General features: G+C 40.0%; 1 protein-coding gene across 1 annotated transcript in view; it reads right to left on the bottom strand.

Moving 5' to 3' along the window:
- LOC126458420 (E3 ubiquitin-protein ligase RNF169-like) overlaps positions 1 to 20226 on the bottom strand; it is an 89734-nt gene that overhangs the window by 19631 nt on the left and 49877 nt on the right. The window contains exon 7 of the mRNA XM_050095455.1: positions 761 to 863. Within this exon, the coding sequence (XP_049951412.1) occupies positions 761 to 863 (103 nt within the window). The remainder of the gene's footprint in view (positions 1 to 760; positions 864 to 20226) is intronic.

Here is a 20226-nt window from a genome sequence, read left to right as displayed (position 1 = left end):
TAGAATGTAGATGATATCCTTCGGTCTTAAAAACTATACATACAAACATAAAAGTTACAGACAGAAATATGTGCCAGGTTGTCTTGGTTGGGTTCAGGAATCATTTATTGCAATCTGCAGTGCAATTTTCATTCACTTTCATAACATGTGTGTCTCACCGGACAATGACTTCTGACTCAAGTAGCCTCCTTTTTCTCATAGAATTCTCAAATTGTTAAATTCTTTCCTCCTCTCTTAACAAAATGGATCCTCTTGTGAAATAACAGAAATAACGAATTTCTGTTGCCTTTTTCCCTGTAGCTGTCAGTTTCATCCAACTTGGAGTTTAGATTTTGAATTTTTATTGTATAATTTCCTTGTTTTGTTACATATACAAAAAATTGCTTGGTGAGTGGCTGTAAGAATGAATCTAGATACACACAAACGTGAGAGAAGAAAAATGTGCCATTATTATTTAGCAGAACTGTTTTACACAGCTACAGTACTGAGGTAATTTACTGAAACAGTACACCTGAAATGCCACAATCAAGAAAAGTCACAGAAATCCGCTATAAAACCATTACAAACCATCTGCATATGTGTAAATAAGATCTAGTTATATCTCCTATAAAATATTGTGTGGCCAGAATGCGAACATTGGTACTCAACTGATGTGAAACAAATTTTGTCTTTATTGTCCGACTACTTTCTCTGTCAGATTAATACATAATGACATCATCAATAATAACAGCAGTAGTGTATGGAAAAAAACAGAACATACCTTGCAGTTGGATTAAGATTACTTCCTCTCCGTACTGCACGACACAAATCATTTATACCCAGGGGAGAAGCTACAATAACTCGGGGCTCAAAAACACGACCATCTGGAACAAATACAGAATGTGTTGTTAGTGTAAAACAGCAACAATCCACACGACAGGTTCTCTTATGTTAAGAACTAACTGGTGTCATTGTAAACTAGCTCTCACCCACCCAGATAGATGTGTACATTCGCATGCTGCTTCCAGGATTCGGGGAGGTGAGCCTGAACCCAGATCGAATCCGCCTCATGAATTAACAATGATGGTTGACATGCTGGCCAGCCTGGATGTGACTTTTAGGCAGTTTCTCACATTCAACTAGGTAATTACCAGGCTAGTACGCACAACTCACTCAGATATATGTTACACAAACATTTAAAATACATTCTCACACTTGAACATGAAATTATTCCACCCACAGACAGTTAGCATACACAAATTCCATCCTAGAAAGAGTGATAGCATCAGGAAGAGCATATGGCCACTAACTGTCACTGACATTGCCAAAACCATATAACAAATGCTGACCACACAGAATATGGGAAAATGCAAGGAAGAAGATTGCTAAGTAACTTATGATTAATGAAATGGAAATCTGCAGCTGTAAACCCAAATGCACTCTTTTTGATACCAGAGGCACCGTTTAACCACAAAGTCAATCATCATTATCAAGAAGTGACTCTACAATTAATTGTATATGTACAGCATAAATTAATTGCAATAAGATGACAAATGCATGAAGACAGAGGCACAGTAAAATATACTTGCTTCTATGATCATGCAGTTTGATACAGCATTCTCCTTTAGGACTAAATATAATTACCATGTGTACAGACAGACAATGAGTATTATCGTTTATAAGTTACAAAACAATTATGGCAGCAAGTTCCCTTTTCATCCAGTTTCAATTGTCACAATAAATCAAAATCATCTGAGTCCAACATACAATGGAAGAAACTGAATGGGAAAAAGTTACTGTTTAAGCTACTCTCAAGCTTGCTTTTATCAGTAAGAAAAATATTACAGCCCTGTATAATATTGATCTTTCACTAGTAAAAATCTCAAATCACCACATCAGTTCACAAATTCACATAAATTGCCATGATGGACACAAAAAGTCATTTCCTTTAAGGTCTTCCTAGATATGCTGAAGGTACTCAATAACACTACTGGTCGATAAACAATTAAAACAAATAAAAAATTATTCTCTTGAATTTTTGATTGATAGAGCAAGAACCATGAACCTGGCTGTTGGTGTGGAGGCTTGCGTGCCTCAGTAATACAGACAGGAGTACCGTAGATGCAACCACAATGGAGGGGCATCTGTTGAGAGGCCAGACAAATGTGTGGTTGCTGAAGGGGGCATCAGCCTTTTCAGTAGTTGCAGGGACAATAGTATGGATGATTGACTGATCTGGCCTTGTAACATCAATCAAAATGGCCCTGCTGTGCTGGTACTGCTAACAGCTGAAAGCAGCAAAATAACTGATGATGGTCGAAGTAAAGAGGATATAAAATGTAGACTGGCTGTGGCAAGGAATATTTCTGAAGAAGAGAAATTTGTTAACACTGAGTATAGATTTAACTGTCAGGGAGTCCTTTCTGAAAGTATTTGTATGGAGTGTAGCTACACATGGAAGTGAAACATGGACGATAAATAGTTTAGACAAGAAGAGAATAAAAGCTTTCGAAACACGGTGATACAGAAGAATGCTGAAGATCAGGTGGATAGATCACATAACTAACGAGGAAGTACTGAATATAATTGTGGAGAAGAGAAATTTGTGGCACAACTTGACTAGAAGAAGGGATCGGTTGGTACTACACGTTCCGAGGCATCAAAGGATCACCGATTTAGTATTGGAGGGAAGTGTGGAGAGTAAACATTGCAGAGGGAGACTACGAGATGAATACACTAAGCAGATTCAGAAGAATGTAGGTTGCAGTAGTTACTCAGAGACGAAGAGGCTTGCACAGGATAGAGTAGCATGGAGAGCTACACAAAATCCAGTCTCTGGAGTGAAGACCATAAGAACAGAGCATAGTACATTAAACTGGACGGCAAATGAAAATGACACTGGGTTCACTGCAAGGATGCATTACATCTACATCTACGTGATTACTCTACAATTCACAATAAAGTGCCTGGCAGAGGGTTCAATGAACCACCTTCAGGCTGTCTCTCTACCGTTCCACTCTCGAACGGCACGCAGGAAAAACAAGAACTTAAATTTATCTGTGTGAGCCATGATTTCTCTTATTTTATCGTGATGATCATTTCTCCCTATGTAGGTGGGTGCTAACAGAATGTTTTCACAATCGGAGGAGAAAACTGGTGATTGAAATTTCATGAGAAGATTCCGTCGCAACGAAAAACGCCTTTGTTTTAATGATTACCACTCCAATTCACGTATCATGTCTGTGGCACTATCTGCCCTATTTCACAATAATACAAAACGAGCTGCCCTTCTTTGTACTTTTTTGATGTCATCCGTCAGTCCCACCTGATGCGGATCCCACACTGCACAGCAATACTCCAGAATAGGGCGGACAAACGTAGTGTAAGCAGTCTCTTTAGTAGACCTGTTGCACCTTCTAAATGTTCTGCCAATGAATCACAGTCTTTGGTTCGCTCTACCCACAATATTATCTATGTGACCGTTCCAATTTAGGCTTTTTGTAATTGTAATCCCAAAGTATTTAGTTGAATTTACAGCCGTGAGATTAGTGTGACTTATCGCGTAATCGAAATTTGGCTGATTTCTTTTAGTACTCATGTGAATAACTTCACACTTTTCCTTATTAAGAGTCAATTGCCACTTTTCACACCATACAGATATCTTATCTAAATCATTTTGCAAGTCGTTTTGATCATCTGATGACTTTACAAGACGGTAAATGACAGCATCATCTGCAAACGATCTAAGGCGGCTACTCAGATTGTCTCCTACGTTGTTAATATAGATCAGGAACAATAGATGGCCTATAACACTTCCTTGGGGAACGCCGGATATTACTTCTGTTTTACTCGATGGCTTTCCGTCTATTACTACGAACTGTGACCTTTCTGCCAGGAAATCACGAATCCAGTCGCACAATCGAGGCGATACTCTTTAGGCACGCAATTTGGTTAGAAGACGCTTGTGTCGAAAGCCTTCTGGAAATCTAAAAATATGGAGTCAATCTGACATCCCCTTTCTATAGCACTTATTACTTAATGAGTAGAAAGAGCTAGTGGTGTTTCACAAGAACGATATTTTCTGAATCCGTGCTGACTATATGTATATAAATCTTTTTCTCTGAGGTACTTCATAATGTTCGAATACAGTATATGTTCTAAAACCCTACCGCAAATCGACGTTAGTGATATAGTCCTGTAATTCAGTGGATTACTCCTAGTTCCCTTTTTGGGTATTAGTGTGACTTGAGCAATTTTCCAGTTTTTATGTACGGATCTTTCTGTAAGCGAGTAGTTGTATATAATTGCTAAATATGGAGCTACTTTATCAGCATACTCTGAGAGGAACCTGACTGGTATACAATCTGGACTGGAGGCCTTGCCTTTATTAAGTTATTTAAGCTGATTTGTTATACAGAGGATATCTACTTCTATGTTACTCATCTTGGCAGTTGTTCTTTATTGGAATTCAGGAATATTTACTTTGTCTTCTTTGGTGAAGGAGTTTTGGAAAACCGTGTTTAATAACTCTGCTTTAGTGGCACTGTCATCAGTGACTTCACCGTTGTTATCGCGCAGTGAAGGTATTGATTACGTCTTGCCACTGGTGTGCTTTATGTATGACCAGAATATCTTTGGGTTTTCTGCCAGATTTCGAGACAGAATTTCTTTGTCGAAATTATTAAAAGCATTTCGCATTGAAGTACGAGCTATATTTCGACATTCTGTAAAACTTTCCAATCTTGGGGATTTTGCGTTCTTTTTAATTTGGCATGCTTTTTTCGTTGCTTCTGTAACAACAATCTGACCCATTTTGTGTACCATGGGGGATTAGTACCATCACTTATTAATTTATATGGTATATATCTCTAAATTGCTGTTGATACTATCTCTCTGAAAACATTCCACAACTTTTCTACACTTACATGATCAGATCAGAAGGAGTGAGGACTGCCTCTTAAAAAGGCTTTGAGAGCATTTTTATTAGCTTTTTTAAATAGATACACTTTGCGTTTCTTTTTTATGGTTGTAGGTGTTACGGTATTCAGCCTAGCAGCAACTGCCTTGTGGTCGCTAATCCCTGTATTCGTCACAACACTCACTATTTGTCCAGGATTATTTGTTGCTTAAAGCTCAAGTATGCTTTCGCAACCATTTACACTTCGAGTGGGCTCATGAACTAATTGTTCAAAATGATTTTCTGGTAAAGCATTCAGTACAATTTTGGATGATGTTTCGTGCCCATCGCCGGCTTTAAACATATAATTTTTCGAGCATATCGAGGGTAGATTGAAGTCACCACCGACTATAATTGTATGAGCGGGGTACTTATTTGAAATGAGACTCAAGTTTTCTTTGAAATGTTCAGCAACTATGTCTTCTGAGTTGGGGGGTCGGTAAAACAATCCAATTAATAGTTTAGTCCGATTGTCAGGTATAACCTCTACCCATACTGTTTCACATGAACTACTACTTCAATTTCGCTACAAGGCAAACTACCTCCAACAGCAATAAACACTCCACCACCAACTGTATTTAATCTATCCTTTCTGAACACTGTTAGATCGTTTGAAAAAGTTTCGGATGATCTTATTTCCGGCTTTAGCCAGCTCTCTGTACCTACAACTATTTGAGATTCAGTGCTTTCTATTAGGGCTTGGAGCTCCGGTTCTTTCCCAACACAGCTACGACAATTTACAACTACAATACCAATTGTTTCTACAACTACCTTACTGTATTTTACCTGCCCACGTATAGGTGGATCCCCCTTCTGTGGTTCCCTGAGACCCTTTAACCTAAAAAACCGCCCAGTCTCTTCCACACAGCCCCCGCTACCCATGTAGCCACCTCCTGTGTGTAATGGACTCCTGACCTATTAAGTCGAACCCGGAAACCCACCACCCGATGGCGCAAGTCAAGGAATCTGCAGCCTACACGGTCACAGAACCGCTCGAGCCTCTGATTCAGACCCTCCACTCGGCTCTGCACCAAAGGACCACAGTCAGGTCTATCGACGATGCTGCAGATGGTGAGCTCCGCCCTAATTTCGGAAGCAAGACTGGCAGTCTTTACCATTTCTGCAAGCCACCCGAAACCAGACAGAATCTGCTCCAATCCAAAGCGGCACACGTCATTGGTACTGACATGAGCCACCACCTGCAGTTGGCTGCACCCTGTACTCCTCATGGCAGCCCGAAGCACAGATGATGGACAGAGAGAGGAGGGAGGAGGAGAGCAACATAAGGGGAGGAGGAAGATATGGACAAAGATAGGGGGGAGAAAGAAATGAATACAGGAATAAATAAATAACATTAAGTGTCGACTTAGTTTTGCTTTTTAACAAGAGCGTATATTATGTGTTTATTGTAAAGTAACTGTTATTCCAATCATTCCATTTTATGATGTAGGCTAATTGGATTATCATTGACTTTATTTAAAAAGGCAATAAAAGTGTTGTTATTGTGTTGCTCTGTTGCTGTTTTGATGGTGTACGCATATCTCCTCTCAATAAAAGTAACGTCTTTCCTTCTCATCCCGCATAGTAAATCTCCACTGACCCATGATTCTGGGTGATTTTCCTGAAATCTACCCCTTTTCCTAGACCTCTCTAGTCCTTTTCCTTCATTCTTCTTCCTTCCCCTTCAACCCTTCTGAAAAAGGAGCCACTGACTCCGGAAGCTTGTCAATCACAACAGTCTTTTATGTGTTTGTGTTCTGCCGCCGCTTGGTGAGTAGATTTTTTTATCTGTCTAATTAAATAATTCAAAAAACAAAGATGATGAGACTTACCAAACGAAAGTGCTGGCAGGTCGATAGACACACAAACAAACACAAACATACACACAAAATTCAAGCTTTCGCAACTAACGGTTGCTTCATCAGGAAAGAAGAGGGAAAGACGAAAGGATGGGGGTTTTAAGGGAGGAGTCATTCCAATCCCGGGAGTGGAAAGACTTACCTTGGGGAAAAAAGGACAGGTATACACTCGCACGCACACCCATATCCTACCGCACACACACAGACACAAGCAGACATTTGTAAAGGCAAGGTAAGTCTTTCCGCTCCCTTAAAACCCGCATCCTTTCGTCTTTCCCTCTTCTTCCCTCTTTCCTGACGAAGCAATCATTGGTTACGAAAGCTTGAATTTTGTGTGTATGTTTGTGTGTCTATCGACCTGCCAGCGCTTTCGTTTGGTAAGTATCATCATCTTTGTTTTTAGATATATTTTTCCCACGTGGAATGTTTCCCTCTATTATATCCATATCATTAATTAAATAATTCTAAATAATCTGTGTGATACAGCAGTTTTATTCCACTACAACAACAGTTATGGGTCCAGTCGTGCTAACGAAGAAAATAGGAAACTGTTTGTGTCAATTAGCCCATCTAAAGGCTCTGTACACAGTCAAATGTGTTCGATAAAATCACTTATCTAGCCACTGATTGGCCAAGCAAGCCTGTACACACTCAAATAATGTCTTTGAAGCAGATGCTATTTGTGTTCGTGTGTGTTTTGAGAGTAGTGAGTAAATCCACAAAAGCAGACAAGGAAGTCCTGGCATTGACTTTGGCACTGTGTTTAAAAAAGAAGACGAAGAAGAAGAAAACAAGACTGGTCCAGGTAATGGCTTAAAATGGGAATTTACACATGAAAATATGCTAAAGGTAATATTACTCTCAGAACCTAATGATTAAATCAACTTTCTTCAAGTGGACAATGAAACTTTTTAAAACTATTAGGTCCCTCCTAAAAGAGCATACTTGCCTCTCAAGTTCATTCTCATCTAGTCACAGATGTATCAAACAAGTCCACACATGCACTAAGAAAGCTTATCAATTTAACTTTACTTTTCATGCACACACTTTTTGTGTATGCTGTATTTTGGCACTAGTGGGTATGGCTACAAATGCAGATACAGCATTTTTAACATTGCCTCTGGAACTGTGTTTAAAGAAGAAGAAAACAAGATGCTGGTCCTGGGAATGGTTTAAAATGAGAAATACACAACTGGAAACCCGTTAATGGAAATGTTTCACTCAGAACATAATGATTACATCAGCTTTCTATTAATGGACAGTGAAACGTTTAATAACTTGTTTAGCATTACTTCACCCTCACATTGAAAGAAGACACAAGTATGCAAAAAATTATTCTCTTCTACTTGGTACCCCAATGACAGGTGGTTAAAATACTGCAACCTGGGAATATATAGCCCACATCATCCATAGAAGAACCGGAGAACTTCGATTTCTTTTATTTCATTCAACTCTGAATGTATGTCACTGTATGCATAAAATATTGATTTTGTTCATAACCTATTCATGCGTAATATGTGGCAGGGAAAGCTGTGGTATATCTACCACTATTGTAATTGTCAGTGCTATTTTATTTTTATATGTGATCGTAGTTTTTATAGTAGTGGAAACTCACTATACAGTAAGATAAATCGTAATAAAACAATTTTTCACTAAACATATGTGGCGATACATCGACACAAACAACATCCATCATCTTGTCAAACTTTCTGTCAATCAAAATCTCTCGCAAACACAATCTATGCTTGACAAATGTATCAAACTGCACCGTACATGGTTAAATATTTGGTAAGCGTAGTCTAGTTTGACAAAATGTTTTATCGTTTACAGGGACCTTAAAACTCATCTGTGTGACGAAGATGAAATATTTGCTGATACTGGCTGGTTATTTTCATACGAAAACATTAACTGATGCCAAGCTGTGTGTGTGATCTCACGGGACAGAAAACAACAGTAAAACAAGTGGTGAAAAACAGAGATGACAGAGAATAGACACACTATTGAGAAACTAAAACGAATGAATTACGCTTCCTGTTCATATCAGATGAAAATGGTTCCAGTAGATTCTGATTTGTGGACTATAACTGAGCCTGGTGGGATGTAACCCGGTGAAGGTTCATCAGCGTCTGACACAAAGGCATATATAACATGTCAAGGTATGGCACTACCAAAAGTTGTACTTTCTAAATGCAATGGGCAGCAAATGCATTTATGAAGTTTGTCAAATCCAACAAAAGTATGCAAAGAACTTCAAAAATTATAGGCCCCAAGGGATAGCAAATTTTGCACTGTGCAACAGAGACAAAGTTACATTCACTAAAAATGAAAAATTGTGACTCTATGGAAAATGATCTCGGACTGATATACAAAACTATATTATGTCTACCGAACACTGGCGATGAAATTGAGGATGCAGGTTTAGCAATGACTATTCAGTGAAGACTTCCAGACGAAAGGGATGCAGCAGTTACAGCTTTGTGCAATTTGCCAGATAATGATTTTAAGTGTGCTACAATTAAAAGGAGTCTTCTTGCTTAATATGCTACACATCATGAATAAAATGAAGATAAACATTCAGCAACATCCCTGGAAGCTAATGCTGGTAATCAAAAGTATTGAACAATGACAGTTACGGAATGTGACAAATGACAGAAACAAACGTAGAAAGAAGCAACACGGAAAGGTAGTTTTTTTTGTTACAACTGCCACAAAGTCAGTCATACATCGAAAAACTGTCCTCAAAAGGGTAAATTCAAAAAGAACAAAAGAAACTAGGCGTTGTTAGTATGAGTGCTGCCTGTGGCACAATTACACTGAATGGTAATAATTGGATAGCAGATTCCAGGGAAACTCATCACATGGCTTTGAATGAAAATGATTTTTCAGCGCCGGCCGGAGTGGCCGAGTGGTTCTAGACGCTACAGTCTGGAACCGCGCGACCGCTAAGGTCACAAGTTCGAATCCTGCCTCGGGCATGGATGTGTGTGATGTCCTTAGGTTAGTTAGGTTTAAGTAGTTCTAAGTTCTAGGGGACTGATGACCTCAGAAGTTAAGTCCCATAGTGCTCAGAGCCATTTTATTTTTCAGCTGTTGACAAAAATATTATATCTGTGATTATAATCTTAGTTGGTGGCAGAAAAAGAGAAGCTGTGGGGAAATGTACAGTAAGGCCAAGTATAATTAGCAAGAAAGGTTTGGCTATGGAATTCATAGCAGACAATACACTACTTGTGCTCAAGATCGACCATGCAATCTTATCAGTGAGGCAGCTCATTGAAAACAATGGAAAGGTTCCTTTCTAGGTTACAGGATCTATGATGACACTGGAAGACTGCTTATTAATACTCAGCAGAAAGTTCGTTTACATGACATAAATACAAAGCCATGTGCAGTTGACAGATCAATAAACATACTAAGAAACAATGAATGTAACACAAAATCTCTAGATTTCGACATCGTTGAATGATGCATGTCAGTAAGTGTACAATAAACAAAATGGTAAGAAAGGAAGCAGTCCTTGGATTAGACTGTGAAAATAAAGGTGAAATACACCCATGTCATGGATGTTTGTGGGTATATCAACACGAAAACCATTTCTGTAAACTGTATTACAAATTGAAGGAACAAACAAACACTTTATAACTTGTTCATGGTGATCTCATGGAGCCTATTGATGTTCCAAGTTTTGGAGGCAATGGATATTTAGTGAGTATAATGGACAATGAAAGCAGATACATATTCGTACATTTCTTAAAAAGTAAGGATGTAGTATTTGAAGAATTCCTGAAGTGGATGATTCAAACAGAAAGACAAACCAGGAAACACTTGAAGAGAATTCACATGGACAATGGCCTAGAGTTCTGCTCACACAAATTGTCACAGTTTAGTGAATCTGAATGAATTCGGCATGAAATAACAATGACACTGCAGTAAAACAGTGTAGCTGATAGCCTCAACAGAACATTAATGAATATGGTAAGGTCACAGTTACTAGAAAGTAATTTACCGAAGAGTTCTTGGGCTGAGCTGAGAGTTGATGTCCACTGTGATAAACATAAGAAATTGTGTTACAAATAGCCACAACAACAACAAAAAATGCCACATGAATTGCGGACACGTAAAATGCTTAGTGTGAGACATTTAAATGTGATAGGATGTGATGTTTTTGCTCACATTCCCAAACAAAGACGTTGTTCTAAATTATCCACAAGAGCAGAAAAAGGTGTTCTTGTAGGATATTCTCAACATAATAGTGGCTACAGGATGTAGATGCCAGAAACAAAACAGTCCCTGGATTCCTCCAGGGACTGTATTTTCAAAGAATTTTTGAATGGCAAACGCTTAAATGAAAATAAGAAACAAAAAGAATCTATTGAACTGATGGAGCATTATCATTTCCAAGTACTGAAGATGAACTACAAATTGAAAGAGGAGATTCCTGCCCTGGAGAGGAATTTTATGGTTTTTCAGGTTAGGGGTTAAATTTGGAAGAAACTAAAGGTAATCAGGAACTTGTGGATCATGCTGAAATTTCACAAAATAGCTGCAGGCCAGGAAAGGAAGTAAAAAAAGAAAAATCAGGTTTAAGCAATGCCACCCAATGACACTTCATTCCAGAGAGAAGGCTTATGGTGCAAAAGCACAAACAAACATAATGTGAGGAAGGAACATTGATGAAACATTATCGTATCATGAAGCAGTTAATTTTGATGAAGTAGTGGGGTGGAAAGTTGTAATGAATGAAGAAATTAACTCAAGATGCTTTGAAACTGTCTGAGCTACCATCTGGTGTAATTCCTGTGAAGAACAGATCGGTATTTAGAAAGAATACAGTTGTTGAGAAGCCAGTTTTTAAAGCCTGTTTAGTCACAAAGGGATTTAGTCAAATAGAAATTGTAAACTATAACGAGATTTATGCTCCTGTTTAAAATTTTGAAACAGTTTGTCTGATCATTTAAATACTCACCAGAAAAACTGGGATTTATTCAAAATGATATAGATCCATGTGTGCACAAGCTAAGTGCAAAAGCAAAAGGTGAAAACTCTTTTAGAAATTTGCTTTGAAATCAAGTATGTGGGCATGGTGACACACATGTTAGGAGTGAAATTTGAGAAAAGCAAAGATAAAACAATTAGGCTTTTTCAGATGGGGACATTAATCAACTACTTTGATAGACTTGGACTTCAAAATGTTAATGGCACCAAGACCCCAATGGAAATGAAGCTGAATTTCAACAAGAAGTGTGACGTGGAAGATAAAAATCTTCCATATCGTAAGCTTGTTGGTGGACTCCTTTACCTTTCACAGAAGACTTGACCAGACATAGCTTTCTCAGAGGCAAAATTGTCACAATATTGTTCAACATTTAATACAAACCACTGGCACTCAGCAAGAGCAGTACTAAGATACACAAAGGAAACAGTGCATTACAAAATTGCATATTATCCCACTGGTCAAATACTTGAAGCATTTGCTGATGCCAATTAGGCTACTTGTATAGACAGTCACAAAAGTGTCACAGGATATGTAATATTACTGGCAGGATCTCCAGTGTACTTGAAGAATGAGAAACAAACTACAGTTGCACTGAGCACAATGGAAGCAGAATGCATGTCAGTGGCAGCCTGCACAAGAGAGGTGGTATCAATGAAAGAATTAGTGAAAGTCTTAACCTGACAGGATTGACTGGAGAATGTGGTGTGATAATCAAGTAGCAATCATACACTCCAAGAAACATTTAGAGAAATCATGACCAAAATGTGCTACCATAAAACATTATTTCATCAGGGAGAAAGTACTGAAACATTGACATTTGATACATTTTGACATATAAAAATCAAGCAGACTTGTTAACAAAGCCATTGAATCACAATATTCATGAGCATCATTGTAAGAAAATTCCACATTCAAAATGATATAGGCAACTTGGTTACTTTTATATATCACTTCGTGGAGGGGTGGGGGTGGGGGTGTTAAGAGATAAAAGATAAACAAGTGGAGAAGAGATCCTTTATTTATTTCATTCTTCTATTTTTATTACTTGATTATCTTTTTAAATAATTTCAAAGATAATCCAAAGTGTTGTTACAGTGTTCTCTATTTATGTTCTGATGGTGTATGCAGTTTGTCTCTCAATAAAAATTACCTCTCGTTGTGCCCTGAAATGAGAGATGTCCTGCCCATTAGCCTTCCCACCCCTCCCACAGTGGTATTCCACCGTCCACCAAACCTACACAATATACTCGTCCATCCTTACACAACCCCGGCTCTCAATCCCTTATCTCATGGCTCATATCCCTGTAATAGACCTAGATGCAAGACCTGTCCCATAAATCCCACTACCACCACCTACTCCAGCCCAGTCACTAACATCACCTATCCCATCTGTGAAACCAGTCACGTGGTCTACAAGCTACGCTGTAACCACTGTGCTGCACTCTACGTAGGCATGACAACCAACAAGCTGTCTGCATGAATGGCCACAGACAAATTGTGACCAAGAAACAAGTGGACCACCCTATTGCTAAACACACCAGACATGATATCCTTCATTTCAATGACTGCTTCACAGCCTGTGCCATATGGATCCTTCCCACCAACACCAGCTTTTCTGAATTGGACAGGTGGTAACTTTCCCTGCAATACATCCTATGTTCCCGTAATCATCCTGGCCTCAATCTTCGTTAGTCGCTGTCTTCACCCATCCAGCCCCTTCCCTGCTCCCATTCCAGCACTACACAGCTGTCATTCCACGACCACATCCAGTCTTTTTTATTTCTCTCCTTTCCCGCTACTTCCCCCCACCCCTCCCCACCTCTCCCCTTCCCGCCATCTAACCTGCAGCACTCCACTGTCCACCACCCCCACCATACTATGCCTCCCCCTCCCCACCCCAGCCTCCTCGTTACCTCCACCCAGTCGCCACTCCATCATGCACTGGTGTTGCTGCTTGCAGTGTGGTTTCAGTTGCCTGAGACTGCAGTCGTGTGTGTGAGTTGCGTTTGCGTGAGTATGTTTGTGCATATGTGTATCTATTGTTGATGAAGGCCTTAATTGCCGAAAGCTTTAATTGTGAGAGTCTTTTTGTTGTGCCTATCTGTGACTCAGCATCTCCGCCAAATGGTGAACAGCAACTTCCCTTCTCATAATATTGCAACATTATAAATAAAATCATAAATTTTACTTTTCTGGAGTTATTGGTTGGAAAACCACAAGAAATTTGCAGTTCAGCAAAAGCTGATAATCACCTGTGATGTTGATGACAAACTTAAGAGAAAACTTTGTGGTCAGCACCTTCTACACGTGCAGCATACTCAAAAATATGGAAGCGGCCTTAAATATTGAAGCTAATGATTCCTGTGGGTCCAAATCGAAGAACATTTGTGTAACTACATTCAATGATGTGACAGATATTCTTTTAAAGTGGTTTCAAGTAATGTTAAGTGTCAACAATTCTATAAACAGAAACCTACTCCAAAAGAAGGCTTGTAAAATTGCCATGAAGATCAGTGTTGATAATTTTGGAGCATCAAATGGCTGGGTGGATCATTTTAAAGCACGTATTACATGACGATCTGCTGCGAATGTTACTGGTCCATCGCGACAGCCATCTAGCGGTAGAAAGGGGGAAACAACGAAAATTAGCAGACACATTATCCACGCGCCAGAGTAGAGAGCAGTTCTAAGCTGCCGTCAATCTGTGCATGCGCACTAGGCAGCGATAATTCATGCATGCGTAGATGGGGAACCGCAGTGCTTTCCGCTTGTTATTTGCTTTTCGTTCGGTGTCTGGTAGCTAATTTCAGATATTCGTGTTGGGGATTTTCCACATTTTTTTCAGTAAGTTGCTTTTCATAAATGCAGAAAAATTTTTTGCCAGTAGACTTTCTTTTGCCCTAGCTGATTGTGAAAGCATTCTTTCTTTTGATTACTTCGTATTATAGAAATGAAATGGAGCAAAGAGGTGTTAAGCATCTTAATTCAGGCATACAGAGAGGAAAGGTGTATGTATGGCCCTCTATATCATAATATGGTACGTTGGCAATTGTTCCTTTCTGAGTAATAAGCATTTAACGTTACACGGTGATTTTCGATTTGTATCATAATGCCTTAGCTTACGAAAGTTCATGTTTGATTCGATTGAATCTCTTGATTTATTTCAGCATGCCAGAAAAGAAAAACTGGCAGTGATAGCAAGAAAGTCCGTGCAGTTTCGCCCAGTGCGACAGATGAGGACTGCAAAACTGAGTAGCAAATTCCACATTGCATTCCATTTTCCAAACTTGGAAAAATAACCAAGTGCACCTTTAAGTATTGGTCCTTTAAAGTGATGCAAATTGCAGTGCATATACCTACAAAAACTTTTGAAAAGCTGGGCCGTGCTACTCTGAGGCTAAAAGACACTCTTAAAAGATTTCCCAGTTGCCAGCAAACGTAATGTTACAACCAACCTGCAATGTAACAGGGCATGTATTGGTATTTTGTCAGTGATCTAGGCTGGTATGATCACAATACATACAAACAAATGAATTAATTCTTACTTTCGAGAAGGTAAGACAGGCTCCCTCATGACTGTGTCACACTTGCTAATTCCATCTTCCATCAAAGACAGCAGCTTCTCGAAACAGGCCATGTCCATCCTCATGAAGTTCCGAAATTCTTGCGGATCTACAGGCCTCAGTTCTTACCTAAGCAATATAACCCTCTGCCTTCGTTCCTTCTTTTCAGCCTGGATCGAGCTGAACAACGTCTGGCTTTTCGTTTTCATCGTCATTCTGCTCTAATCCAAAGATATACTGTAACTGCCAGGGCAACAGCTCCAAAAACTGTGGGTCCTCCATGTGCAAAATGTACATTTAGATATACATGTAACTGTTTTCTACCCAAGTGTAGTAATATAAAACTAACTTTTGAAGTCTGTAATTCAGGACAGTAGAACCTGCATAATAGAAAATCAATTACTTAATAAATAATGATAAAAAACAATTTCTTTTTAATAGGAACCTTGAGCTCACATAAATAATTTGAACGAATGACATTCCAATAATATGTCACACGGTCCCTCTTGTGTTTCACGCGGTATAACGAATGACTTTACAAGAGATAAGGCGCTTCTATTTGCGTTTTGCGCATTATTACTGTCTACTGCACATGTGTACCAGGTACATCCCACGTGGATGGTGTAATAGGTCTACGTGATCCAGCCTGTAGTTACAGACATGCACGCTTGAGGTGCTGGTGCATAGGTGTATGGTTTAGGCGCATTGTGTAATAGGGGCTTAAAAGATGTCATTAATTGCCATTTCGAAGTGTAAGTGGAAAAAGTGAGGCCGTGGTCATAGAAAATGTAAACTATTGGAAGAATGTTACATTGCGACAACTGCCACAGGGTTATGAGCCCCGAGACATTTTCAACACTGGTGAAATTGATGTCTTTCATAACTCATTTCCTGGAAAATGTTTCATTAAGTGAGTAAAATACCACAGAATTTAAAAAAGTAAACAAAAGATGGCAGCACTTTTACACATAAATAGTGATGGAAGTGACACAATGCCTCGGCTTATAATTGAAAAATTTAAATTTCACTGGTACTGTTTGGATGACGACATAAATTCTTGTGTGCTTTTTCAGGTATTTAGATGACAAGATGGGTGCAGTAGGGAGGCAAGTGGTGCTTTTTACTGTCCAGTGCCCTGTACATCCCAGAGACAATTAATTTATGAGAAATGTAAAGATGCAGTCCTTCCTCCAAATGGTCCAACTCTTCAGCACCCACTGAAGGTGGGCTGAACACATTCTATTAAGCTGGGTTCACACATGCTACAAAAGTGTTGCCATAGTTGTTGCAGTTGCAATGCAGCTGCATGCGTGAACTCTCAGTTTTTAGTGGTGCTAGTTGAGAGACACAAGTTTTGTCATGCCACAAAAAGCCAACTTGGTTGTATTTTGTTGTTACTTTCTTTCCATCACTGCTCCCTGGTTGCAGTAAGTTGAAACATGAGCAATTGTCACAGTTGTCGCGGACAATTTTTGTTGCTCCAAAAAAGTGAGTCATATAAACTTCATGATTTGTGAGACCAATCATTGTATAAATGGTGGATTATGTGAAGGAAATAGCTCCCGAACATAATGTGTCAGCTGTTAAACTAAAAATTAGTTATTTGAAATGCCTATATCAAGGAATACAACAAGATTCTAAAATCTTAGAAGAGTAGCGTGTCTGCAAATGACATTTACATGCCAGATGGTGGTTAGTTTGCCACTGCAGATAGCCTCTTCATCTCTGAATGTAATTTCTTTCATAAATGTGTTTGTGGTACCCGATTCATCCCTTTGAAAATATATTTTCCAAATAGAACATTTAGGTTTCATCTTCCTTGCATTTAATTCTTGTCACAGTTCTAATGAATAACCTGCACTATGACATTTATATCAGCCCATATGATTTCACTTGGTGCCATATTAAAAGCTGTACAACTACATCGAATTTGTGCCATCCTGTGTGAATGGTAGCTCATGATCCCACTACAGAAAGCCACAAGCTGTGGCACCACATTGGGTAGCAGTGGTGCAAAAGTCAATTTCATTGCTTGAGAGGTAGGAAATGATGAGCCTGAGCATTCCACATGCTCTTCATATGTTTGTCACTGCCTGGAATTCCGTAACACAACATACTTTGCTAAACTGCTGCGGTACATCAGTTACTAGTGAAAAGGCATTCTACCAAAAGATAAATGGAGTAGAATCTCTGATATTTCTGAAAATGTGACATTCCAAGACTTACTTTGTTGTGACAATGATGTCCTGGCTTCCACTTTTTTTCGATCTCATTGTGACCTCATGCCAATTTTAGTGAATATTCGCCTTTCGCTATCACTGACTCCGTCACATTTCATCTTGTCTCCACCTTTTGCATCCATTTAATCCTTCTCGTAATTTTCCCCCAAATATTTGGGTGTATTTTTGCGAATTTTTCGGTCATAATTCTACATTATTTACATGATTTATTGCATTTTTTTTTTCTACCACCATGGATCCCTGCTCCTTCCATCTGTGTCAATACAGAAAAGTTTCCTTACCCCTAGCCAGAACCCAGTCCCACATACTGTTCCTGCATTGTTGCTTGGCTCATTAAATCACCCCCCCCCCACCCCCCCCCCACCCCCAAATGCCTTAGCATCAAATTATTTATCTCTGGCTGCCATCCCTCCTTCCACAATGACCTCCATCTATTCAGATTCAACCAATCCTTAGCCCTCACCTACATAGTCCTCCAAAACCATATCAACCAAGCCCTAACCTCCTTATAGTACCTTTCCCCATCTGCAAAATTCTTCTGCTATGCAATCCCAAATTCCTAGTACCTATAAGACACATTGAAACTCTTGCCCCCCAGGAACTAGAGCAACATATACAATGCCACCTTAAAAAGCTCTCCACGCTGCTCACTTACTACTCTTGCCATGGGGTACCACTGCCCACCACCTCTACAACAACCTTCAAACCTCCCCCACGTCCCCTCATAGCTGACAACCCGTCTCACAGACCTACTATATTTACCCCATCCTCCAACACTCCCTCACGCCAACACACAGAATCCAGAACTTAAACGGAGTCAAAACACAGTCATGAACCTTTGCTTGAGAAGCCTTAGCCCCACAGAAATATCAGTCCTTTGCAATGGCCTCATATTTTGCCCCACTCCCAAATTCAATCATGCTGGACTTGTTAAAGACCTTCTCTCCTTCTCCCAGTTTTTCGCCACCAATCTGACCAATCAGACTCAACCAAAGACCAATACTGAACCATGCCTAACTCAGTTCACTCCTCAATCCAACTGTGATCCACCCCCACTGTCCCCAAATCGCCCCATTAATTTCCCACAATTTCTTAACCTCAAACCTTGCCCCACCATCATTCCCCAAACCCCTCAACAAGCAAATTAACCTTAAATATGCAGAAAGAACTGCAGTCCACCATCTAAAACTGATCCCGACCTTGTAACCCTACCTGCGGACAAGCAAGGATTACCTGGCAGAAGGACTCCGTCAGCTATCAGATACACCAACCTACAAACCTTACCACAACAACCTCATTCGAGACATCGAGCAGGATCTCCAGTCACTCCTCAAACCCTTAGGTCATCCCAGAACCTCTCCCCAGAGTCCATCTCTCTGCTCACTGCTACCACTACCCCAAGTCCTACCTTCTACATACTTCCTAAAGTCCATAAACCCCATCACCCAGGATGCCCCATTGTGGCCGGTTACTGTGCCCCACTGAGAGAATCTCTGCTCTTGTAGACAAACACATTCAACCTATTACCCTGAACCTACCCTCCTATATAAAAGATACCAACCATTTCCTCCATCGACTCTCTACAGTTCCTGTCCCTTTGCCACACGGTGCCCTGCTTGTCACTATTGATGCCACTTCCCTTTACACTAACATCCATAATGCCCATGGCCTTACCGCTATTGAATACTACCTTTCCCAATGCCCTATGGATTCCAAACCAACACCCTCCTTCCTAGGAGCCATGACCAACTATATCCTCATCCACAGTTACTTCTCCTTTGCAGGCATTATCTAAAAACAAATCCGGGGTATGGCACATGGCACCATCCTATGCCAACCTATTCATGGTCCATATCTAGAGGAATTCTTCCTAAACACTAAAAATTCTAAACCTCTCACCTGGTTCAGATTCACTGATGACATCTTCGCGAGTTGGGTCGAGTGTGAGGACACCCTATCCACATTCCTCCAGAACCTCAACAGCTTCTCAACCATTTGCTTCACCTGGTCCTACTCAACCCAACAAGCCATCTTCCTAGATGCTGACCTCCACCCCGAAAGATGGCTACATCAGTACCTCTGTCCATATTGAAATTACTAACCACCAACAATACCTCCACTTCGACAGCTGCTACCCGTTCCATACCAAGAAGGCCCTTCCACACTGCCTAGCCACCCATGGTCGTCGCATCTGCAGTGATAAGTGGTCTCTTGAAATATACTGAGGTCTCAATGAAGCCTTCACAGGCCATAATTATCCTCCCAACCTTGTACAGAAACAAATCTCCTGTGCCTTATCTTTCCAGTCCCCCACCAACATCCCAAAGTCTGTAAGTCCAGCCACAGAGCAGCATTCACCTCATAACTCAGTCCCACCCTGGACTGGAGCAACTGAATTCCATTCTCCGCCAAGGTTTTGACTACCTCTTGTAGTGCCCTGAAATCATAAATGTCCTACCCACTCTCCCACAGTGGTATTCAGCCATCCACTGAACCTACACAATATATTTGTCCATCTCTACACAAACCCTGCTCCCAACTCCGTACCTCATGGCTCATATCCCTGTAATAGGTCTACGTGCAAGACCTGACCCATACATCCTCCTGTCTGCATGAATGGCCACGACAAACT

Source organism: Schistocerca serialis, chromosome 2, assembly GCF_023864345.2.
Source record: "Schistocerca serialis cubense isolate TAMUIC-IGC-003099 chromosome 2, iqSchSeri2.2, whole genome shotgun sequence".
NCBI classification, from domain to species: domain Eukaryota; kingdom Metazoa; phylum Arthropoda; class Insecta; order Orthoptera; family Acrididae; genus Schistocerca; species Schistocerca serialis.
The sequence above is the reverse complement of the archived record's forward strand: the minus strand, read 5'-3'. Positions and strand labels throughout refer to the sequence as shown.